The 22,781-nt window shown below is 38.5% G+C and overlaps 1 protein-coding gene across 2 annotated transcripts in view; it reads right to left on the bottom strand.

The window, feature by feature from the left end:
* Positions 1–232: 232 nt before the first annotated feature.
* The window catches only part of TTC17 (tetratricopeptide repeat domain 17), a 54,754-nt gene continuing 32,205 nt past the window's right edge, over positions 233–22,781 (bottom strand). For both annotated transcript variants that reach the window (XM_058806430.1, XM_058806431.1), the window contains exons 17-25: positions 11,286–11,456; positions 10,682–10,932; positions 9,969–10,134; positions 7,500–7,620; positions 7,019–7,178; positions 6,460–6,543; positions 4,908–5,027; positions 2,589–2,732; positions 233–1,263 (exon numbers count right to left, since the gene is read on the bottom strand). In XM_058806430.1, the coding sequence (XP_058662413.1) occupies positions 1,132–1,263; positions 2,589–2,732; positions 4,908–5,027; positions 6,460–6,543; positions 7,019–7,178; positions 7,500–7,620; positions 9,969–10,134; positions 10,682–10,932; positions 11,286–11,456 (1,349 nt within the window). In that variant the 3' untranslated portion in view covers positions 233–1,131. The remainder of the gene's footprint in view (positions 1,264–2,588; positions 2,733–4,907; positions 5,028–6,459; positions 6,544–7,018; positions 7,179–7,499; positions 7,621–9,968; positions 10,135–10,681; positions 10,933–11,285; positions 11,457–22,781) is intronic.

Genomic DNA, 22,781 nt, shown 5'->3' with positions numbered 1-22,781 from the left:
CCACAAACAGAGTGAGACACAGCGGTGCAAGGAATTTTCCAAGGGTATGCAGGAAATCATTGTCTGTTCAGGACTGTCCAAGGCTTTCCTGGCTCCCAGCTCAGTCTGCTCCCAGGGAAAGGCTGTAGCACCTCCAGACTAACCCGCACTCTTGTGAGTGGCGCATCACATACACAGTACAGGAGAAGATGTGAGTTGTTCATAAACAATTTATTTTATTTCAAGCATGTGCCCTTTTTGATTCTGGAGAATCATGTCCTCCACCAACCAAAGACAGAATGATTTGGAAATCTTCCACCTGACTTTTTTGCTGTTGATACCTTGACACCATGTCCCTCTCCTCCTCCTTGGCAGCTGAAAGTATGGCTCAGGGTGAGCATAAACTCGCACCTCATTCCAAAACGGCTAGAAATACAGTGAACAAAGAATTAGTAAATCAACCACTCAGGGAGGCAGAGGGCTATGAATATACAGACAAATATAAAAACATCTTATTGGGGTTTTTACCAATTTTTTTTTTCTCCTGCTAGTATGATTAAAAACTACTTTGACTTTAGGGTCCTGCTGTTACCTCCTCCTCATTCCCCAACAGAAACGAAGAATTCCAAAAATGCTTCATGTTTCTCATGTTTTTAAATAAATATTTAAAAGTCTGTTCCTCTCCTTCCAAAAAAGCAGGTAATGTGGTATGGAGTGAACAAGACTGGACAAAGCATGAGTTTCACATGGATGAATTGCTGATTATCTCTTCTTACTATTTGGTATGGTTGTGTGCTTTGCATTTCCAGTGGCTTAGATTATAAGACATGAAGCTAGTTATTTTGGATGCTGATGCCAATCTGAGCATTACAGAAAAACTAACAGTGCCTAGGTCCTGTTACAGGTGGTCATGGACTCATGGAAGTTTCTTGGTTTAATATTTACACGGATGTTTTAAAATTACGGTCTGTGAAATATATTTTCCAAAGATGCTCCTCTATTTGACAAAAAAATAATAAAAGAACCCTTGATCCAAATCCCATCTCTTTTTAACAGTCTTGTTAAAAATTTCAATTCATCAATTTATCTCAGCACACTTAAGAGCAGAATAGAGAATAACGACATTTTTAAAAAACAGAAAGATGCTGATCTCTAAGGAGACCGTCGCTCTTTTTTCAGAAGTAAATGACACTGAATGGTGCGGATTCGGTTCTTGGCTGGGGCAAACTCCGGCTGAAGCTTTAATGTTGACTCATACCATTTCATGGCCTTTTCAAACTCCTCCTGTGGAGAAAGAAACCAGAGTGCAAAGAGTCAGATTCTAAAAACAGTGAACACATTTTCTATGCCTTTCCCATCCCAACCAGTTGTGCAGCATGATATGCACAAAAGTAACAAAACCAATCCTTGTGATTTAGGATTTTTTTCCTTCTCCCACAAATAACTGATATTTTCTTGGGCTAATGACTCAATTCTGCATAATCCATGGAAAGGAGTCAAGTCATTGCTCAGAATTATTGACCAATGTTCTCGCATTTTCTTTTTAATATTACACCTCTGTATTCTTGCTGTGAAAGTAACTTCTAAAAACAGATTTCAGTCAGAATTTGAGTAGATCAAAGCTTTAAAATCATGGACAATACAAAACCATCACATTTTCTGAAAAGCTAACATTTTTAGAAATAACTTGAAATCATTTTTAAAAGATTACTCAATAAAAAGAGTAAACCTGAACAAAACCCCCCCAAAACCTAGAGTGCATACAATAGCTAAACAATTTCACTTGATAAACTGGACTCCAGGCTGGTAGCTAGAAGCATTCATGTGGAAATAGCATCTATTTTTGTATAGCTGAAATCTCATTACCTATGCCACCCTGCTTTTTTATTAACTAGGAAAGCATGCCAACATCCAATAGTGTATTAGAGGAAAATGAGAGGAGAAAAGACCCAAACCATTCTGGGGCTTTCAGTCAGTTTCATCACTTATTTTTTTTTTTTTTAAGTTCCTTTTCTCAGTAACTTTAGCTATGAAGTAGAGATAATATGAATTTCTGGCCATATCATAAAGACTAACTCGATTAAGGTGAGTTTTAAATCTTGATTTTTTTAAAAGGTGTATTTTAATAGTATATATAGACAGTATAAAGAAATTTGAGTTCAATCTGAAAATTATATTGGGCATTAAGAATCCAGATATTGAAAATGAACTTCCCTTGTGTTTGTTCACCACAACTGAGTGTTGGGTTTTACTTATTCCAAGCTTAGCTCTTCAAGACCAAATTCATCACTAATTTTCCAGTATGATAAAAATATCCTGTATTTAGATGAGTGGACAACCCAAATTACCAATTGTTTGCTACTGTCTTTACAAAGCTTGGCACACAGCATTCTTAAGCCAGCTTATAAAAATGTTGGCCTTAAAGTATTAAATGACAAATAGGGGTAAAATAAGTAGTAAAAGTTTTGTCTTTCTAAAGATACTAATTCTTGATGATCATACCAAATTTCTTGAACATTGCTCCTTCAAAATGATTTGTGAGAATAAGACTTTACATACATGTAAATAGTGTCCCAAAGACAGCCATACCTGGGCAACAGCACACTCACCATTGCTACATAGACATTGGCCAGAGTGAAATGATTCACCACAAAGTGCGGCGCTATTTCCACTGCCATGGTAGCCACAATGATGGCATCATTCCAGAGTCTGGCATTGTGGAAGATGTTTGCTAGGCTTATTAGTGGTACATCCTGTAAGAGAAGAGCAAGAAACAAACAGTTTCTTTCCATTGCAATTGTCTCAGGAACAGCAAGACAAACAGAAGAATCCACCACCAAACCACACTCATCTGGTTCCTACCCACTTCCCTCTCTTTTGATGTTGAGAATAATGATCCAGACCTATTTTAATACAAAACTACATTTGAGCCTGAGTTACATACAAAAAAACCTCACATCCACTCACAATAGTGACAATTATTACTCTTGGACAGAAAAAAGTCAACAATTAACTCACTTAAGTGAAAGTACATTTACTTTTTAGAAGCTCTTAGACTATTTTTCTCTCCAAAGATGAGGTGCACTCTTTAGAGACAAGAGAAACGGTTTTGTTTGAATACTCTCCTTCAGCTCTTGCATAAAAGGGAATATGAACAAAGGGGACAGCAGGGAAGAAAACATGGTCTAACCATTAGTGCAACAGATGCATCATTTTTTGTCCTGCCTCTGCCATAAGAATTGTTATTCTGATGCTGAGTAATAGCTATAAATAAAATTTTCTCAGCTAGACATGGATGGTATGTTCTTTATTTCCTGGATTTCCAGACTGTGACCTTGTCTGACTGAAAAAACTGTAGAGCCCTGGCAGATAGAACAAACTCTCTGGGAGCTGGGCCTCAAATCTCCAAAATACCGCTTAGTACCAAGGCTTAAGTGCCTTCAATAAAAAATAGGGTAAAATCACGACAATAAAAAGTTCTGGATGTATGTGATCCCCATTTCCTTGGCCTTCACATGTCAAGGAATACCTGTGCTGTGCAAGTTATTCATATTTGAAAAGCAGATATTATGGAAGTCAGGATCACAAGAGAAGTTCACAGGAAAATTAATTACCTTTTATTTTCATGAAAAAAGTCAAGAGAAAGTAGCCAAAGTGCATAAAAACAAAGAGGGGGATAAACCAAAATACACAAAATAGCTTTTACTCAGAGTTAGCACTGAATTAAAAGTTGCAGCTCTATCTTTACAAACAAGATCCAGAGTTTTCTCTGGGGGCAGCTTCAATATGGAGGACAAAACCAAGGCACAACGTCGGAGAGTCATACTGTCTCAAGCAACATTATATCATACTTCTAGAAAAAAGCACTACTTCACCATAATTTTGAAAAACTGTAGTTTCCAATCCATAGTCTGACCCTGACAAATCACACAGCTAAGGACTCCTTTCCTGAGGAACCAATTACATGGAAAGACAGGAAAATAAGCAAAGGCTGGATGTGTTAGGTCTTGGTTCCAACCTTGTTTTAAATGGATAATGCAAATAAATAGCATTATAGGAAATATACAAAGGATATGCAGTGGGGATGTGCATTTCTTAGTTGAGGCATCTTTGCTCTTAATGGCTAAATCTTCCTAATAATATCCTGAAAACATGAACTACTTCGTCTGGCAATTTTCAGAGAAAGGCTGAAGACCAAGATTCCAGTGGAATTTACATTTTTCCAGGCTGTACAATTTGTTGCCCAGGTCAAAAAGAAAAATCTGCTATGTTGAGTAAGGAGCCTATATTACATTTATCAGTTTGCAAGAGGGAGCTTGGTGTTTAAGAACAGACATTACAATGCTCAGCACGGCACTTGCCAAGGTAAAGGGTACAGAGCACTTCAGCCAGCTGAAACACTGAAGAGAAGACTGTGTCCAAAGTACTGCCTTTTTTTGGGAGCAAGGAACTGCTGCACAAAATCAAGGATGAGTGTACAACTGAGATTCACAGCCCAACTGCTTAAGATTCAAGCACTTAAGTAATTCCTTTAGATAATCACCTCCCACCCTCCCTAAAAGCACAACCAGAAGAGATACTCCCTTCTCTAAAAGCACAATCAGAAAACATACACCCACATCTTGGGTTAGACTTGTCCAGACAATGGCTGATGAAGACTCAAAGTCCTAACTAACAGGAGGAAGTTCAAGTCTGGGATGCCCAGAGCAGATGTCACATCCACTGAACTGCAGGCAATTCCACTGAACCCTTTCTGCAGTTATCTTTTTTTTTAAGTCCATACTAAACAAATGGTGAAAATCTTTGTTTCACCTCAACTAGCTAGTATCTAATACATTACAGACACCTGCTATAGTGTTGGCCTTCACAATAGTCTGTGAAAGGAAAACATTCTTTCACCTGAGGAGTGGGCACACAAGTGTACACACCTTCATGTGATGGGGTGCATAGTGCAATGCTTGCCGTAAACAGTCTATTGCCTTCTTTCCTTGGCCTTTCACCCTCCAGTAAAGAGCTGCCATGCTAGAGAGGACCCATGAAGTCTGATTCTGGCAAAAGAAAAACACAAAAAACTGTCATGTAAACACTGGTAGCGAATACTCTTCCTACCTTTCGCTCTTCCAATTTATTTGATATACTGAGGTAGAGGATGTTACACTTTAAAAGAGCATTAAACTATTTTAAAGCAGCAAAAAGTTTCTGACAACATATATGCAACAGCAAGGTAAATGAGACTGCCAAATGAAACAAATTCCAAGTTCAACATCACTTCCATAGGAACAGAACAGCAGTTCAATAGCTTTCAACAGCAACAGTTTCAGCAGCCACAACAGCTTCTAACAGCTCTCTGATGCTGAGCATCTATATGTGCACACACATTACCCAACATGAAGGAAAAAACTTCGCTAAATTAGCTGATTGGACCTGTAGGCTCCCTGCAGTCACTGGAAAGAGAAAGGATGCCCTGGGATGCGGCTCAGTCCAGAAGCCTGCCAAAGCCCAGTCTCTATCTGGCTGACTCCCATGCCCTGCATTACAAAGGAAAATACTGAGAATTCTGTTTCTAATCTCTGCACTAAATATTCAGCTTATTTGGATAAATCTTGGTGTCTGTAGGGGAAACTAACATCTAAGCAAAAAAACTAGTATACATCTAAAGTGAACAAAAATCTAACTCTTGTAACATGAGTATAAGAGTAATGTCTTTACTTTCAGGGGACGGACAAAGCTATATTGGTAATAATTTCAAAGCACAGCAAGTATCTCTGACAGTTTTAGGTCCAACAGGCTAGGGGCACCAAACTTTTCATTGAGCTCTCTTTTCCATAGTAGTTTGGGATATTGTCCCTACTAGTTGTAAATATAGAATAGCAATCCCTGACATCCTAGGGCTCACAGCTGAGGTCCTTCAGCTAGGAAGCTTGGGTTTCTCTGAGGAGAACCAGAAGTGCAGGCTTGCACATGGTACCACACCTCTGCCTGAACACATCTGACACTTCACCAGGCCAACACTGCACCAGGAAGAAGCAGCAGGCTGAAACAGGAAGCCCCTTTGAGCTGTCTGACAGCAGCATGCCAGGAGTGTTACTGGAGAGGGGAGACACGGCTTAACTCCACTCTCCATAAGCTCCAAATCAATGTAGCATAAAGAGAAAGAAGAGAGCTGAGATCTGTTGAAATAGTTTAATAAATCAATAATCAGCAATGCTGCTCACTACAGGGCACAGGAAACACTGGGACATTTGACAAGCTTAGGTTTCAGCAGAGAGATGCAGAAGACACTTGATGGTATAAGCATAGGATATACCTCCACAAAATACCTGTGAGGGCATTACAGATGCTAAATAGACACAAATCCCTAGTCCAAGTACTAATGCATTCCTTGAGCAGGATTTCAGACAAACGATTGGAGACCGGATTGACCACTATGCCACTCATGAGCAGTAAGCCCAGACTTCTCATCTTCTCCTTTACACATACCTTTTCCAGAGCTTTGGCTATTCGAGTACCAACTTGTTCTAGTGACTGTGGTGAGTAGTGGTCTTTGCCAAGATTCTGTAGGACCTGTGGAATAGGAAGTACAAGTACTTAGAGGCTGGAACCTGGTAAGAGATGTCGCCTTGCTCATTGGTTGCTTTTTGCCTGGCATTTTTACAAATGCTGTAACCTGCTTCAACCTAAACACAACTGTCTATCTTGAGCTGATACCATCTATATAACACAGTGCTATAACTCCACGGCACTGAATACTAAGAACACTAGAAATTCTGAATATGCTGAGTTGGACTTTACCTTCACTAACATTCACAAAGAGCTACAAATACAGAGACACTAATGGTGTTTTAGGATTTCCCTCAGGGCAGACTGTAGATGGCTGGGAAGGCATTCTGGTAAAATTTCATGCTGCACTGTTCTTAGAGTTTTATCCAGGCATTCACTCACTGAAAGTCACCTCTGGAGACAAGGCATTGAGCTAAATGCACCTTCAATCTGCCACAGTATGGCCACTTTTGTGTGACAGTCTTCAGCTCTGGCATACCTCTTTCAGCTGACTTTCTCCAGTGTAATGCAAGCTGGCCCGACTAGAGACACCTTGCAGGTGGTCCAAAGTATGCATACTGGCTGGGAGGTTTGGGTTACAAAGGGGCTCCATGGCTGGTTCCTGCAGCTGTGTGGCAAAATCAATGTGTTCTGTAATGCTACAAATGTCATAAAACAAGTCAAATTAGTTAAAAGAACAGAATAGTCATTAGAAAGCTCTCTAGTGAAAGTAAACTGCCCAGAACCTGGCAGAATCTCATCTGAGTAGCTCAAGAAACAAGAGAAATGGGATCTTTCATCTGCACTTGCACTTTTCAAGACTAATTAATGAAATTCCACATAATGCTTTCAAACTTCTTAGAAATCCTGGAAGTTTTTTCTTACTAACATAAAATCTTCAGTTTACACACACTGAAGACCAAGTAACTGTCCTGCTTTGTGTAAGTAACTTACTTAGGGCTCATATCCAAGATACTCACTCAATGTTTTTAGCAGAAACAGCAAGCCACGTGCTGGCTACAGTTGTAAGCTCTACCCTGCGGAGTTTCAGGCATTCATCAGGACTTGGCCAGCCAAGGCTACGGTAGTCATGCCTTTTTCCTTGAGAAAATAAAACAAAAATAGAAGAAACTTTCTGGAAGGAGAAAGACATTCTACTTCAGTACAATGACTCTTAAAATACTCTATGCCAGTGGATACATCCCCTACATTATAAAAGTTACTGTCTTGCAGAGACATTTCTTTAAGAACGTTCCTGAATCTACATGGACTGAATAGGACTGCTGGCATGCACAGACAGAACCAGACTGTGCACAAGACAGATGAGGAGATGAAGTTTCAAACCTGTTTCATTACACTTTTTCCAAAAGTACAGATTAAGAACAATTGCCAATCTTGTTTACAGGTAACGTTACTACCTAAATGTCCTTAAACCAAATGTGTGAGTCATCATTAATGTTCTACAGCTACAGTTAAAAACTAGTAAAAGTTGACTTATTTATCTGTTGACAATTCCAGGCAAAAAAACCTGCCAATACTGTTCAATGAGTATTGTTTAAGACAGTCAGTGGCTTTTACCATGTTCTTACACTCAAGATGGAAACCTTCCTGAGACTATTTAACAATTACACTTTAGCTCTCCCACTTTGCAGAGAAGCAAAGCAAGGCAGGGAAAGGTTAAATAACTTGCTTTATGTTAACTAACAGAATCCTGAGAGAAACATGAACCTGATCTTCACATCTGAACTAAAGCCTACTGAAATCTTTCCCCCAAATTTGGTAGATACTATATCAAGTCCTAGGAAAGTGGCCTGTGTTAAATGTTAGGAAACATTTTCCTCTGGTATCAGAAACATCCAAACTATTTGGAACATAAGAAAAATTCACTATAGCAGCAGATTTGCACAGTGGGAAGCCAAGTTTAACAACATGCCAGTCTATCGCATCAGCTACATAGAGAATATTTCAGTATTTATTTCCAGTTACGTGAAATTTTGCCCATTTGGATGCAACGCCTATTTCTCATCCAAGTTACAGTAAACCACTTTAGCATATTTTGCAAATAATGAAGAAGTCTGCAATACCATGAATTTTAGAAAATATTGTGATAAAAAAGAAATTAATTTCGAGATACAAAGAGAAATTTCAAAGGAAAATTATCAGCTCCCATTACCACCACTGTGAACTATCCGACTGCATGTTCCTACTGGCGTGAATGGGAAAGGACATAAAGAGATATGGAAATGCTACAGACACAGTTCAGTAGTCTGGGAAGGAGTGAAACACAAGACAGATACCATCATTCCTCTGTTCTACCAAGAACTCCCTAGGTGATCTTCAATTTGTTACTTAAATTTTGATGATTTAGCTCTTGCAAAGAGGATGCCAGCAGACCCTGCCTCACAGGAATGTTGGGAAGATTACTTTACAATTGAGGGATGCTATGTAATAAAGCCACAGAAGTAACCAGAGGGAAAGAAGATATACATTGAGGAAAGGACAGGTGTGTACTACTCACAAAAGAAAGTCTGTTTGCATGTATTCCTTCCCCCCCATTTAAATATTTAATTCAATAACCTACATTTGTCAGTTGCTAAAAAAGGAGGTTGTTAAAGATTTAATGTAAAAGCCTTCAAAATGTGAAATCACTTTCCAGGTCATCAAATTGTCAAGAACTAAGATGCACTGTAGAACTTTGCATACACATCAGCCCCACAATATTAAGATTTTAGCTCCATTGAAAGGTTAAGACAAGTAGTAAAGGGGTCAATTACTTGGGTTTTATTCTCTGGCACTATATTAACAGATTATCCTCCGATTCCTCTTATTCAACTAGCAAAAACTCCATCTACCTCTCAAAATCTCACCTGTATTGGTGCAAAACCCTTCTCTTCCATGGCCACACTGTTTTGGAAGACAGTTCTAAGTTTTCTCTTATAATATCACTGAACAATTATAGCAGAACACTTGATTTTTATTTACTTAATTTTTATTAGACTAAGCTTTCAGCTCTTTCTCTTTGAGTTGTATGTCTTCTGCTTAGCCAGAAATCAGAAGTCTTATTCTGCATCCTGATAAACTAACTTCTCTGCTCATTAAGTTTATGAAAAGAGATCACCAAAGTCCCCTCTCTCTTTTACAACTTCTACTTACAATATCTACCTCTTTCATTCTTCACTCTCACCACCTCATCCCCCCAGAAGTTTTGGAAATTAACCAGAAAGTTTTCATTCAACACATAAAGTTAGGCTTCACTTCATCAAGAAGGTGCTGATGGAAGAGATTTCTTGGTTTTCCAGGTACTCATCTAGAAGGGACATTACACTATGTAGTTTTTGTGATGCTTATTTTCAGTAATAAACCAGTGTAACATAAAGGCTGCAAAGGAAATAAATCATAGTAATACAAAAGCTGTAAATGATTAACTATCTCTAGAAGTTGCAGGTTACCTATTGGCCCAGGAGAAGGTATCTTTGGTCCACTGATCTCTAGAGCAGTTTGGTAAAAGTTTTCATTTTCTGCATTAGTCCCTTCTTCCACATTTCTTCCAACTGGCTCCTGAAGATCCAAGCTTTCAACTTTTGGTTTCTTTAAACGTTTGACCTGAAAAGTGATCTACCAAAAGAACAATATTAGCAAGGTTAACAGTAGGAAACACCATGACTGTTTTGCACTACTTGTTTTAGTCCAATGCACTACTTGTTTTAGCCCAAAGATGTTACAGATGAGATCTTTGTCTCTCTCTTTTCCTCCCCATCTCAACTCATTCTCAAAGCTTCCCTTTCACTGCATCACACCATGCAAACCAAGTATGCAACTTCTGACCTCCAACACAAGAGAAAATCAATTTAACTGCTGAAGAACTAAAAGGCATTTTTCGTAATATATTTGATTGGCAACACAATGACAAGAGGGATTCCTGTGTTTTCATGCTAACTAGAACTTTTGGTTAAAATATTTTTTTATTTTTAACTGTGATCAAGAAGTTGGTGATGGATTGAAACTACTTGTTCATTTCACATTGGCCATCGACGACTCTTTTAGGCTCACAGGAGAAGTTCATAGATCTGTATCGCCCAGTACTAAATCCCTTGAACTGTCTTCATCTTTCCCTTGTCCACAACATTTAGTACAAGACTTAGGTAAACTAACTCAAACTTACCCATTCAGCTTCATCATCGTCACCACAGTCCCCAAAACAGGAGCTAGCTAGTCCATCCTGAGATCCCTTCTTCAGGACCCGGATTCCCTGCAAGTCCATCCGACGACCTTTTACCTCCAGTGCCCCTTCAAAAGCTTCCTGAGGCCAAGAATTTTCAAACTCATCCACCAAAGCCAGCATCTCTTCAGACATCTGATCATCTTCTAAACCCTCCACTCCTTCTGAACCATTGCTTTCTGCAGTGACTGTGTCTAAGAGGGAAAACCATAAAAAACTTCAAAAATTATTTTCCCTGTGCTTTCACAAATTGTAGAAAAAGAATATTTTTTTCTGTGATCTAACTTTTCCCCTTGCACAAGCCAAGTATCACTGACTAGTCACTACACAAAGAGAGAACTAGACAATGAACATCTCCCCATCACAAATAAGCAGCCCTGTTGTGCTTGCAGAAGAATGGTTAAAAGAATGAAACTAGTTTATGGTTACTTACTACTTTATGGACAGAGAGGGGAAAACACAGCTTCTCAGTGGAAAACAGACAGCCCTTCTGAAAAATCTAGAAACAATTTTATTGGCCAGAACTGATTTTGTAAGGCTGACTTACTTTCCAGTCTCAAGAAGGAGGGATCCCTTGCTGAACTCTGAGTAAGGACTTCTGGATCTTCTGTACCTCCTTCAGAGTGTCCTTCTGTCACTGCTGTAGCTGACTCATAGTGGTCATCAAAGTATTTCTCCTTGCCATAATTGCCATCTGGATTTTTCTCATGACAGTGGCCTGAAAGAGAGAAATTTAATGATATACCATGAGAGAAAGCTCCTCCTGGATACAAGTGCAGAAGCTGTATTGTGGAAGCTACCATCTTCTAGTTTTGTGTGGATTTTCTATGTTTTTAACCTATGGATTAAAACAATAATTCTACAAAGTATGAAAGACTTCATTCAGTGATTAAAAACTAATCTGCCCACTGACAAGGGAGATAATGTATAACAGTTACAGGCTATTAGGTAAATGCTGTGAACTACTAATGCAAGAAAGACCAGCTACTTTTCAAAGGAAGGTTGCACAGGAGGTGAGAAATTACTGTGTGCTGGTACCCACTCCAATGAACACTCCCAAGACACGTTTTAGTGACAATACACCATATGAGGTGTTTGCCTGCCACATGAATTTTCACTTAAGAGACCACAGTGGTCACCATGCTTGAGAAAAGAGACAAGGCAGACTGATCTGGAAATGCCAGGCTGACCTTCTACACCAGCAACAAACAGCATGTTGGCACAACCAGCTCATGAAATAGAAAGAAAAAAGTTAAGAGCACTAATCTGTGCAAAAAATCAGAAGTTTATACAGCTTAAAATTAAACATCTATAATTTTGTGCTCAGGTTACAAGTTCACATTGCACCAAATGCAAAGATCCAGGAATAACACTGGAAAGAATCCAAATGCAGAGTCAGTAATAAGCAGAAATAAAAAAGGGTACACTTGCAACAGTAGGCTTTGAGCATCCTTTAGTGCCACATAAGCATTTAGACACTTTTAAGGGTGACCACCTGCATCTTTGTAACAACACTTTTGATAATAAGTACATTTTAACTACAAATCTCCAATTTTTTAATACTAATTACTTTCCACAGCCAGAGGTGCTTAGGGAATACAGCTAATGATGCCATTCTCCACATGTGTGAGAGGCTGGGAACTGCCCTGAACCCCAAGGTGCAGCTATGGGGCTGAGACACAGACATGTACACAGCTACTGCTTTAGAACCCTTCCTTCCTTTATTTCAGTCACTTGTGAGTGAAAACAGTATATGTGGAGAAATGAATTAAGAAGTCCACAGCTGAATAAAAGCATTAAGAGATTCTCAAGTACATTCTCCATTCTGCCCTCTCTGAGTGCAAACTGTATTTCTCTATGCATATGGGAAGCATTATTTTTTTCAACCAGAAGCATAAAATAACAAGAATGTGAACAAAGTAGATCAGTGAGCCCTTTCTACTTCACACAATGATCCTATGGTACAAAGGAAAATTCTAGGTTTTACACCATCATCAGGCCAGTGGGATGAGAGGATGGCTCTAACTCTCACATAAGGGTAACTTGTTCCAGTACTTCTCTGCAAAGTGAAACTACAACTTTTAGCTCTCTGCTTCTCCACCTGGGAACACTCAGGTGTCACCTTTGGAGGAGAAACAAACCAGTATTTTCTCTGTGTGAGTGACCAAAATCAAACTAGATTTATAAATCTTTTGGGAAAACTATTTCTTGTCCTACCTCTTCTGCTGTATGTAAGAAAACAAACAATGTTATGAGTAAGTATATAAACCAGAAGTAGTTAACTTCATAAACTCTTCTAATATCTACCATCCACTTATACTCAACCTTTCCTACTCTATCAGTCATTGATTCTTTCTTCAGTCCCCTGCTCATTTATCCCATTCTGCTAAGAAAAACTAATCGGTTTCATATTAAAAAAAAAAAAAGAAGAAAAAGATAAAACAAGCACTTCAATATATGGAGAGCCTCACGTTTAGTCATGACAAATGGTGCACACAGAACACTTAAGCTGTCCCCACCTGACATCAACCCAGCCTGATTTCAATGCAAGTCAGGTGCTTAGAAATGTGATGGCCACGATTCCCTTGGCTGAAGTTCCACTCATCATTAGTATAAAGAAAGAAGCAGAGGGGCTCAAACATAGATAACTATTTTTAATTTAAATAAAAATGCCAAAAAGGATTTAAAAAGCTGGAAAGCACAAGCAGAAGGAAAAAAAAATGATGGTTCTTAAAATTCTACTTAACACCAACTCTGTTAACATTAATTTACAAACACTGACAGCTAAAAACAGGCTAGATGACTGTGCTGGCTTTCTTGAGATCTGAGAGCTGCTATATATAGAAACCTGAGTGACCTAATTTTTTCAAATTGCTGCTTTCAGTTATCTGATATTGCTGGAGACAAAAACACTAGTTGAAAAACCAATGGAAGTTGAAAATCTCTAGTGAGTGAACCATGAAGCTGGTGGTACTGAAACACTGCAAGTCAGAACTTCACAGTTTCTGTCAGCCAGAAGCTTGAAACCCACCAGGAAGTCCAGTGGGGAAGAGTGAGACCAGCAAGGGAACAACACAGCCCCAAACTCCAGGCACAGTCTCTGTCTGTAGAACTTTGGCCATATCACTGCAATACTTACAGCACCTCTGTTATGTGAAGGACAAAAGTGACCACTGACCTAAAAATGCCCAGATATTTATTATTACTATTTTACATATATTCTGGCTGTCTTAGTCTGCACATGTGTTTTAGGTATAAATTCCTGACACAGTGATATTACAAAACTTGGAAGTCTAAAATTTCTACATTGTACTTGGTAAGTTCAGCTTACTTCACCTTGAAAATTTACTAGAGAAGGATCACTTTCTTGCTCCTTTATTTTCTGAGAGCAGCTGTTGTCACTCTTCCCATTGCTTCTGCAGAGCTAAGAAAGTTCAGAGGGAAGAGGATCAGAGTTCTGCCTTACCTTATGTATTATGAGACCCAGCTACTAAATTCCAGACAGTGAAACAAAAATCAAACTGATGATACAAACAAGTGTCTGGGCCTTTGTTTAAGTGATGCAAATAACACAAACAGTCTGTACCAGGTTCATGTAGAAATTGGCAGAAAAACCCACACAGTAGTTCCTAATTTACAAAGGAAATCTTCTGGAGAAAAAGCAAATACAAACTCTGTATTTGAGACTGAAGCCTTGAGACCTTGGAGATGAAAAGCAGAACACAGCATTGTTTATTAAAGGACTCTATTCCCATACTGTTATAACTTGTAATTTTTTCAGCCAATGTGAACACACTTGTGCAGCACAAACCAAACTTTAAATATAGGAAAGATTTGCTGGATTATCCATCCCATTTAATATCAACCATCTTCATGATTTTCAGGACTCCTCTCAAATGTCCACTGAAGCTGTGGCAACTACTGCAGTTGGTAGGGCAGAAAAAACACAGAGAAAAGGTTAGACTTGAGTTCTTTAGGAATGGAGCGAACCCTTAAGCTGAACTGCACCTAGCATAAGGAGGGAAGCACCCAGAGTGTTGTCATCTGTCATTGGGAAGGAGAAATACTAGGAGGGAGAAGCGATGCAGTAACTGGAGGTTAAGAGCTGCTCCATCTATGAATGGCTAACAAATACTTATTCTGAACCATATTTAATGTTGTCCATTTCTCAGAAAAGTCACGCCTGGAAACCATTAGGAACTCTCCTCATTACATATGAACTTTTCTGGTGCTACGTGCTGTTTTTTTTTGTCTAAGAGCAAATTTCTGTCAATTTAGGTGATCCCATATGCTCAGACTGAAAGCCACTCACCTAAGGCAAGGAAAGAAACGTGGAAAGTGCAGAAAATAGGAAAGATGAACAAACAACACCCCCAGAGTATCACACAATCACACAGAAGTGGTGCACCTTGAGTAAGTTCTTCAAAGTAATCAAACCTCACCATTAAATTAGGCACTCTTTGTTCTAAAAATGTAAATTAACTGCCACTGTAGTTGTTTGTTTCTTGAGGTATATCTGGTAGAGAGAATGACGCCTCATTAAATATTTTCACTGTTTGATTCTTATATACCAACTAAAGATATGTGATTTGGTGTCATCAATAGCATTAGAAATAAAAAGTAAAATTATCTCCAAGTGTCTTAGGTCAGCACAAAATTTTTACTGACATTTAGCTCTTTGTCAGGGTAGAACCTGCAAAAAAAAAAGGTATTCCTAACTCCACCACCTATGTTCCAACATCCTAGGTTTATGAAAATTATTGGGTCCTAACTTCTAATGTTATACAGACTAGTTCCCTTAATTTTTTTTGGTACATATTTAGAAATTACAGTGGCAGAATAATGCCTCAGAACTAAAACTCAAGTAATTTTAAATTTAGGTACTGTTTTTTCTTTCCCTACTGTTTGTAATAAACAGAGCTGCATTATCACCTGAATTATTACAAGAGTCAAGGACTGTTGCTGTAGTCAGTGACTTGCATTAGGTTAGGCAAAAATGCATGTTATCTGGAGCTGTGTGTCACTTAAATAATTTGCCTCTTTATGGGTAAACACAGCCAAGAGAGAACTGCACGTAATACAGATGTAAGTCAGGCTAATACCTGAGTTGTCAGAGTAGAGAACAAACTGCAACTAAGCTGCTAACACAAGTTATTAACTCCACACTTATTTTTTATGAATGCTTAAAACTAATATTCCCCACAGTGAAATTCAGTAAAGATAGGTCTTTTTTTTTCTTTCTACAGCAGGAATGACATATCACTGAGCTCAATGGAAAAAAGTTTCAATCCCTACATGCAGACGAACAGACTCATCTACAGACATCTCAGCATCAATAAGGAGTCTAAGGAGTCTTCTCTTTACTTTTGCACTGCTCACACAGATGCAGAGACACATAAGTAAAGGGGGGTGGTGTATTACCACTTTACATATGAGAATGGGCAATGATGCTGCTTAGAGGTCATGTGAAAAATCTGGGTGTGCTCACTACCTGAGTGACATATATTTACAATTAGGCTAAAATATATTCATTATAGAAATTAAACTGAAAGTCAGCACATTGTCACTCACTACTTTTATAGAACCAGTCTTATCTAGTGCTTTGTGTCACAGGCAATATCATTTCCCAAGGTTTACAAAAATAATCTAGAATGAGAGAATTCACCTACCAGAACCTTTTGTGGATCTAGAACTACAGGGATCTCATTCATCAACACCTGGGATGAGCACCCTAAGAGTGCTCTTAGCACCCTAAGAGCACCCTAAGAACTGTCTTACTTTCTGTACCACAGTGACTCTGTTGATCAACAAGCCAGGCAGTGTCACAGGGAAGTGCTGTTTGGGAGACCATTCTCTAGACAACACAAAAACATGAACTTTGACTTTCCTGGCAACATTAACACTAGCGATTAACACACTGCATACTCTAATTACCCTGATCCTTCAAGGTGAACGTGGTAATTTCCTAAAGATCTTCTGAGACATTAACAGCAACCATATTATTCCAATCACATATAAACATATATTTGATTGCAATGCATTTGCTAAGGGAAAAAATCCAAGCCACTTATTTTGACATGAGTTTTAAAAGCAGTAGGATGAGCAGTAACTACAGCAGAGATCTATCTTTAGCAGCTCTTGCTGCTCTGCTCACCTTAATAATAAATTAACATGGTTTTATTTAGATTTTGCTCTAAAATTAATGCAGTCCTTTTCTTACTGTTTTAATGAAAAAAAACCCACATGTTTGTACTTCAAAATGAATCCCACGATTGAGCTCTGAAAGCAGAAACTGCAGAACACTTAGGACTAGAGAGGATTGCCATTAGAAATGTTACACAAAGGTCACAGGCCATAACTGCTGAACTGCACAACAGTGCTGCAATAAAACTCCAGAAGCAATACCAATGGAATTTGTTGCTTTCCACACACACAAGCATAAAAAAAAAAACCTACAAGAATGTCCACTTAATTTTTAGTGAAAAATGATCACCAAATGATAACAGCAGGTGAGTAAAAGAAGAAAACTAGAAGTTTCAATTAGAATTAGCTGGTTGTGCAATACTGACCTGTGAATGTTTGCTAGGTCTGTATTTAGTTCAAGAGAAATACCCCAGATCTACCACACAATCACTGTGATTTCAGCCACGCACGACTCAGCTCCAGAACAGTAACACCAGTGGAACTCCAGTGCCTTTTACAGTTGTAACACACTGGATAAATCACTAAAAAGATGTCTCTACTACCCACACATCATCACAGATTCTATTCTGGATAACAAAAGACAGATGGCAGTAAGTTCCTACTCTGATGAAGTTCAGTATCCATATGGGTACTGGAAAAGAATGAGGAATGTAATGCCCAAATTCTGAACTAAGCTTTTAATGTGTTTTCTCCCTACACACAAACACCATTTGTTAATTTTTAGCTTTTTCCTTTAATATAAATCCTCCTTTGAAAAATCAGAATTTACAGGACAAACATTTTCAAAGGACAGGACAAACTGCCGATTGAAAAAGTGAAGTATTGAAAACAAATAATGAAAAGCAAAATTAAGTTGACTTTCACAAATTCCTCCCTTTGATAGCCAGTGGTCCTTCTTCAAAGATGATGAGAGCTCATAAAGGAGAGTTCATAAAGGAATAGCCAAAGAAAACACTACATAAAAAAGCTTTCATTTGATGCATAGCAAAAAACAGGATGATAATTTATGCCATCAAAATTCAGACCAAAGCACACAAAATGAAGCATAGAGAAGTTCTTTCTTTTTTATTATTTATTCCAACAACAGTTTTCCAGTTAAGAGGTTTACATGGTAAAACTCTTCTCACTTGCAGGAAGTTTTAAAATCTGATTTGTAGCAAAATAGCCGCTTCTAAATTGGTTATCTATTTGTTTCAGCACAGCAGTTCTGATTAAACCTTTCAAAACATGAAAATATCCAACAATACATAACCAGATTTCTTGATCATATTGAGAGAAATATCTCACCACTGTGTAACAGACCAGTCCCTGATGAACAGATACAAAAATTTTCCTCATGAAATATAAAAAAATGACAAAACATAGGAAAAAATTAAAGAGAAAGACAAACCTATTTAAAATAGAACATAATGCAGTTTAATAAGGGACGTGCTTGCAAAACATCCTGAAGAATCCAGTAGGCTACTCTATAGCAGAGTAGAAAATATCAATTTTCCTCTCAGTATCACACAGGGGAAAATCAAAGAGACTGATTACCTACAGCCTTCTCTTTCCACCTACTAAAATAGGAACTTATTTTTTTCATGATGCACATGTATAAGCAGAAACTTACTCTATGATGCCAGGAATAGGGCATAAAACATAAAAACACCTAAATATCTATATGTAGACTGTCCCCCACCCACCCCTCCCCCCAGTCCAGTCAGTGAATAAAAGAAGACTGGAAAATGTCTCTTTCAGAGGACTCTGTTTCTATGTATACAGCAGAAAAGTAAGTAGCCTTCCAGTCTGAATTTCAGTCTGTGCCTCAAGGATAAAGATTTTTTTCTGCTTGTTTGTTTTGGGGAAAGAGAGAAAAAAAGCCAAGAGAAATAAGCACATAAAAGCTCTGAAGACAAGGGCTTGTCCTCAGTGACTTCTCCCTGGGCCAGATTTTTTTACTGTAGGTAAGAGAATAGTTATGTATTAATTTCTTAACAATAAATACTCACCCAGTATTTCCAATATAAGGCTTGCTGTGAATATTAAATTATTACTATTTACATCCCTGTACAAAACACAATTCTGAAATCAGTTTATGATTAAGCAAAAGATAATTCTTAGTTTAAGTATCACTAGCATAAGCAAAGCCTACAGTGGCCTTTTTTTGAGCTTTCTAATCTTTCTTCTTTTCCACATGTTTGTTATACTAGGCATCACATATTTTGTAGATCTTGTTAGATTCTAAGTATCTATGAACTCAAGTTTAAAAAGGACTTTAGGTGCAATGATAACATTCTACTGAGAAATGCCATCATACATTTGAACTCTACGAGAGTTAGTAACTCCACCATGGGTTACTGTTAGCTTCCCACTTCTCTGAATGCATATGTCTTGATAACCACTTTTAAACAACATACCACAGGGACCTGATTACATGTTTTTTATTCAGAGAAGCTATTTTGATAGGCTGTATTTATCTTTATCTATATATCTCTTCACTAGGTTATACTGTTCAGCAAGAAAAGATTCATAGTCAGACTTGATCCATGATAATTTATAGACTTGTTTGGAATAGATATTCATGCAACTGCTCCTCCTAACTGGACACCAAAGCAGAGCTACTGACACACCCAAAGAGCACACCAGTGTTAACCGCCAGGTAGGTCTGTCCCTTACTAATCTAAGAGAGCTTTCAAGTGCTTGGCAGTTTGCCTGTCAGGGTACATTCTACACAAATCCATTAAAAAGCAGAACTGTTCTGTAAACAGGATAAAAAAATTCTGGTTTGACTACAGCATCCCAGAAATCCCATTTCTGGTCAAACCACCACACCTGGTTTGATGGTTCTGTTGATCAAGATTAGCCTTAAGTAAGGAATACCTGCAGAAGCTTATGTTGGATGAGAATACTGCCAACCACTCTAGATTAGAATTCAACAAGAAAACACTCTCCTCACACTGCCAGAACAGTACAAAGCCATAGAATAGTTACTGCAGAAAGACTATAATTTTTTGCAAGAATGTCCTTTCTCCCCAAAATAGTTACAACATTAAAGAAGCTTCAATTTCTTCCTCTAGGGAAATGCTGAACTGTCCTAGTTTCAGTCTCTAGTAGCCAGAACAGATGATAGATTTAAAGCTTTGAGGACAGTCAGAGCACAACACAAACTCACATGAACCAGGCAACCAACCTTAAAAGGAAAAAACAAATCAATAAAGCAGACAGATCAGGGGTAGTTAAGTGCCTGGCACTCCGTGGCTCAGCGTGCAGTGCTCATTTTAATCTGAGCACATGGCATTGCATGCTGCTTCCAGACAACCTCCACATGACTCATTACAGGCTGAGGCCACACATCACCACTTTACAAGTTCTCAGATTTAGGCCAAATGAATAAAGCCTTCAAGGTCTCGGCCAGCTGCTAATGACACTAAACTACACATTGTCACTTTCCCATATGTGGTTCTTTTCTCTTCTAAACATGCTTTAACCAACTCACTAATTCAGCGCATACAGCTCAACTATAAACATGTTTATGAAACCACATCTCCCTGCAGATGTAGCTGGGGAATTACTATTCCTCCTAAAAAGGCTGCTGAACATATGCAGTTGCTGGAACTCTTTAAATAGGTCCAGCTCTAGGTGGTGCATCCAGTTAAGGTTCAGTAAGAAATTTTAGCAGCTACACATAAGTAACTGCCACTGGCAAAGAAAGCCTCTCAGAGAGGAAGACAAAGTCACAAATTTCTCATTTTCTCTACATTCTTGTCATAGAAAAGCACCACACACACTGCATAGAAATGGTAATATATCTGATAACTGAAGGTATCAGCTTTTGAAAACTTAGTTGGAGAGGGAACCTTTTCCCTTTGAGCAATGTCTGATGTTTCTCCTTCTCCTACATAAACATGTAGCTATTGCTCAAGTAAAGGAAAGATCCAGGTAACATATGAAGAAAAGTCTTTTGCACTGTAAAGGCAGATAAAAATGGGAAATGTCATATTATATTTAATTTAATACTGTACTGCTTTTTCTTCATACTTAACGGTTTTGCATCAGTAAACTCTCACTGAATTCTCCTACAGTTCTAAATTCCCTTCTACAGTGCAATTCTCATTCTCTCAGTTACTACAGCAGCTGAGGCCATAATTTTCTTCTCTCTCCTCTGCTAGCCAATGGCCTTCAGATCTTGGGAAAAGACAGAATGGATGCAGAACACTAAATATTGCAGGTGTACCATTCTTAAAAGAGCATGATACAAAGTGAGAATGATGGCTGCTGGGAGAAGCTGTCAGGTACACTGCCATGCAGGAAAGAAGCAGGCCATGTGTGTAGGAGAGCAAGGCATATTCTGCATGATGAAAGAAGCTGCAGAACAAACTCAATCATTAGTGTATTTAACACATGCAAAAGAGAATGACATTTGAACAACATGGATATACTTAAGGAATCATGCATTGTTTACAGAAACCTTTAAGATTCTCAATGGCTTTCCAGCAAGCAGCAGCTTGGAAGCAATGTGCACAAGCAGTGGGTGCACAGCCTTGGGGTACTGGTGTAGCTAAAAATACCATGTTTAACATAGTAACACATTCTTTCATTTTTCAATTTAAGAATCTCTTCTATACATCCTTTCTATAGTTTTGACAAAAAAAAGACATGGAAAGAGAAAACAGGTTTTGATGAGCTTGGCACAGCAGTATTAGGTCAAGGTCATTTACCTTCAACTTCCTTCAGCCACTCAAGAGACACTAAATGAAGACTTTTCAGGGAAAAGTATGATTTTTAAATCAGGCTCCAAGGAGTGAAAAGTACCAAGAAGCCTGCATCTGGTCAACTATCTTCAAGATCATGTCAATATTCTCAATATTCTAATACTGCTGCAAAAGTGGACTGTGGGAACTGCTTCTTCCCTTATTGGGCTAGCGGTGCAGAAACAGTAGCACAAACCCAAAATAACTGAGTCACTGAGTCACACACAGCACATTCTCACATGGATTTCTCCAAGATCTTCCACTCAGAAGCACATCTGACATTTACCAACAACCTCGCTCCCCAGGGATGTTGGATTCCACCAGGACAAAGAGCAGACATCGTTCTCCATATCACCCACCTGCCTGCATTCTGCAAGTTTTCACTCTACACACGTACAATTTAACCTCCTCTTACTCCTTTATCACTAAAGAGTCCAAATATGGTGATCTAGAGCCCACCTGTGTGCCACCCACCAGATCCTTCAGATGGACAGTCACTGTACGATCCTCAATGACAGAGATGCTCGGCTGCCAGAGGGAACAAGAATCCAGCTTGATTTTCAGATTCCAGGTGAAACTTGCAAGGTGAACAACAGGCACATGGGTGCACTCCTGTGCATTATAGGCCACCAATGAACAACTTCAAAGGATAACAATGATCTTAGAACAGCCCCTGTTTCACACAGAACCCACTTTCTCCATCCTACTGCTACATGACCAAGGCAAATTATTGCCCTGATGTGTTTCTGAGAGCTCTGACAAGCTGTTCATGTGCTTCATAGAATTCTGCTTGTTGTTTAAATACCCTACTGATGTTGACTCTTGTTCATACAGATGAACTTTATCATAAGGCAAGAGAGAGAGCAACAGAGAAACAAATGTTCACCCAAAGATCCCACCCCTTTTGCAAACTCTAAGATAAGTAAGAGTACATGCAATATTCTCAATAAGGTTCAGGAGCACTCATGATTTTTGTCTTCTAATATGCAAATGAAGGTGAGAAAAAGCTGAATTTTAAACATACAGAAAAGCTCCAAGAGTGAACACCTCAGGGGATGCTTATTCCGTTAACATTAATGTAACACCATTAACACTGTGTGATAAGT

The sequence above is a fragment of the Ammospiza caudacuta genome, chromosome 6 (assembly GCF_027887145.1).
Source record: "Ammospiza caudacuta isolate bAmmCau1 chromosome 6, bAmmCau1.pri, whole genome shotgun sequence".
Lineage (NCBI taxonomy): Eukaryota > Metazoa > Chordata > Aves > Passeriformes > Passerellidae > Ammospiza > Ammospiza caudacuta.
The sequence above is the reverse complement of the archived record's forward strand: the minus strand, read 5'-3'. Positions and strand labels throughout refer to the sequence as shown.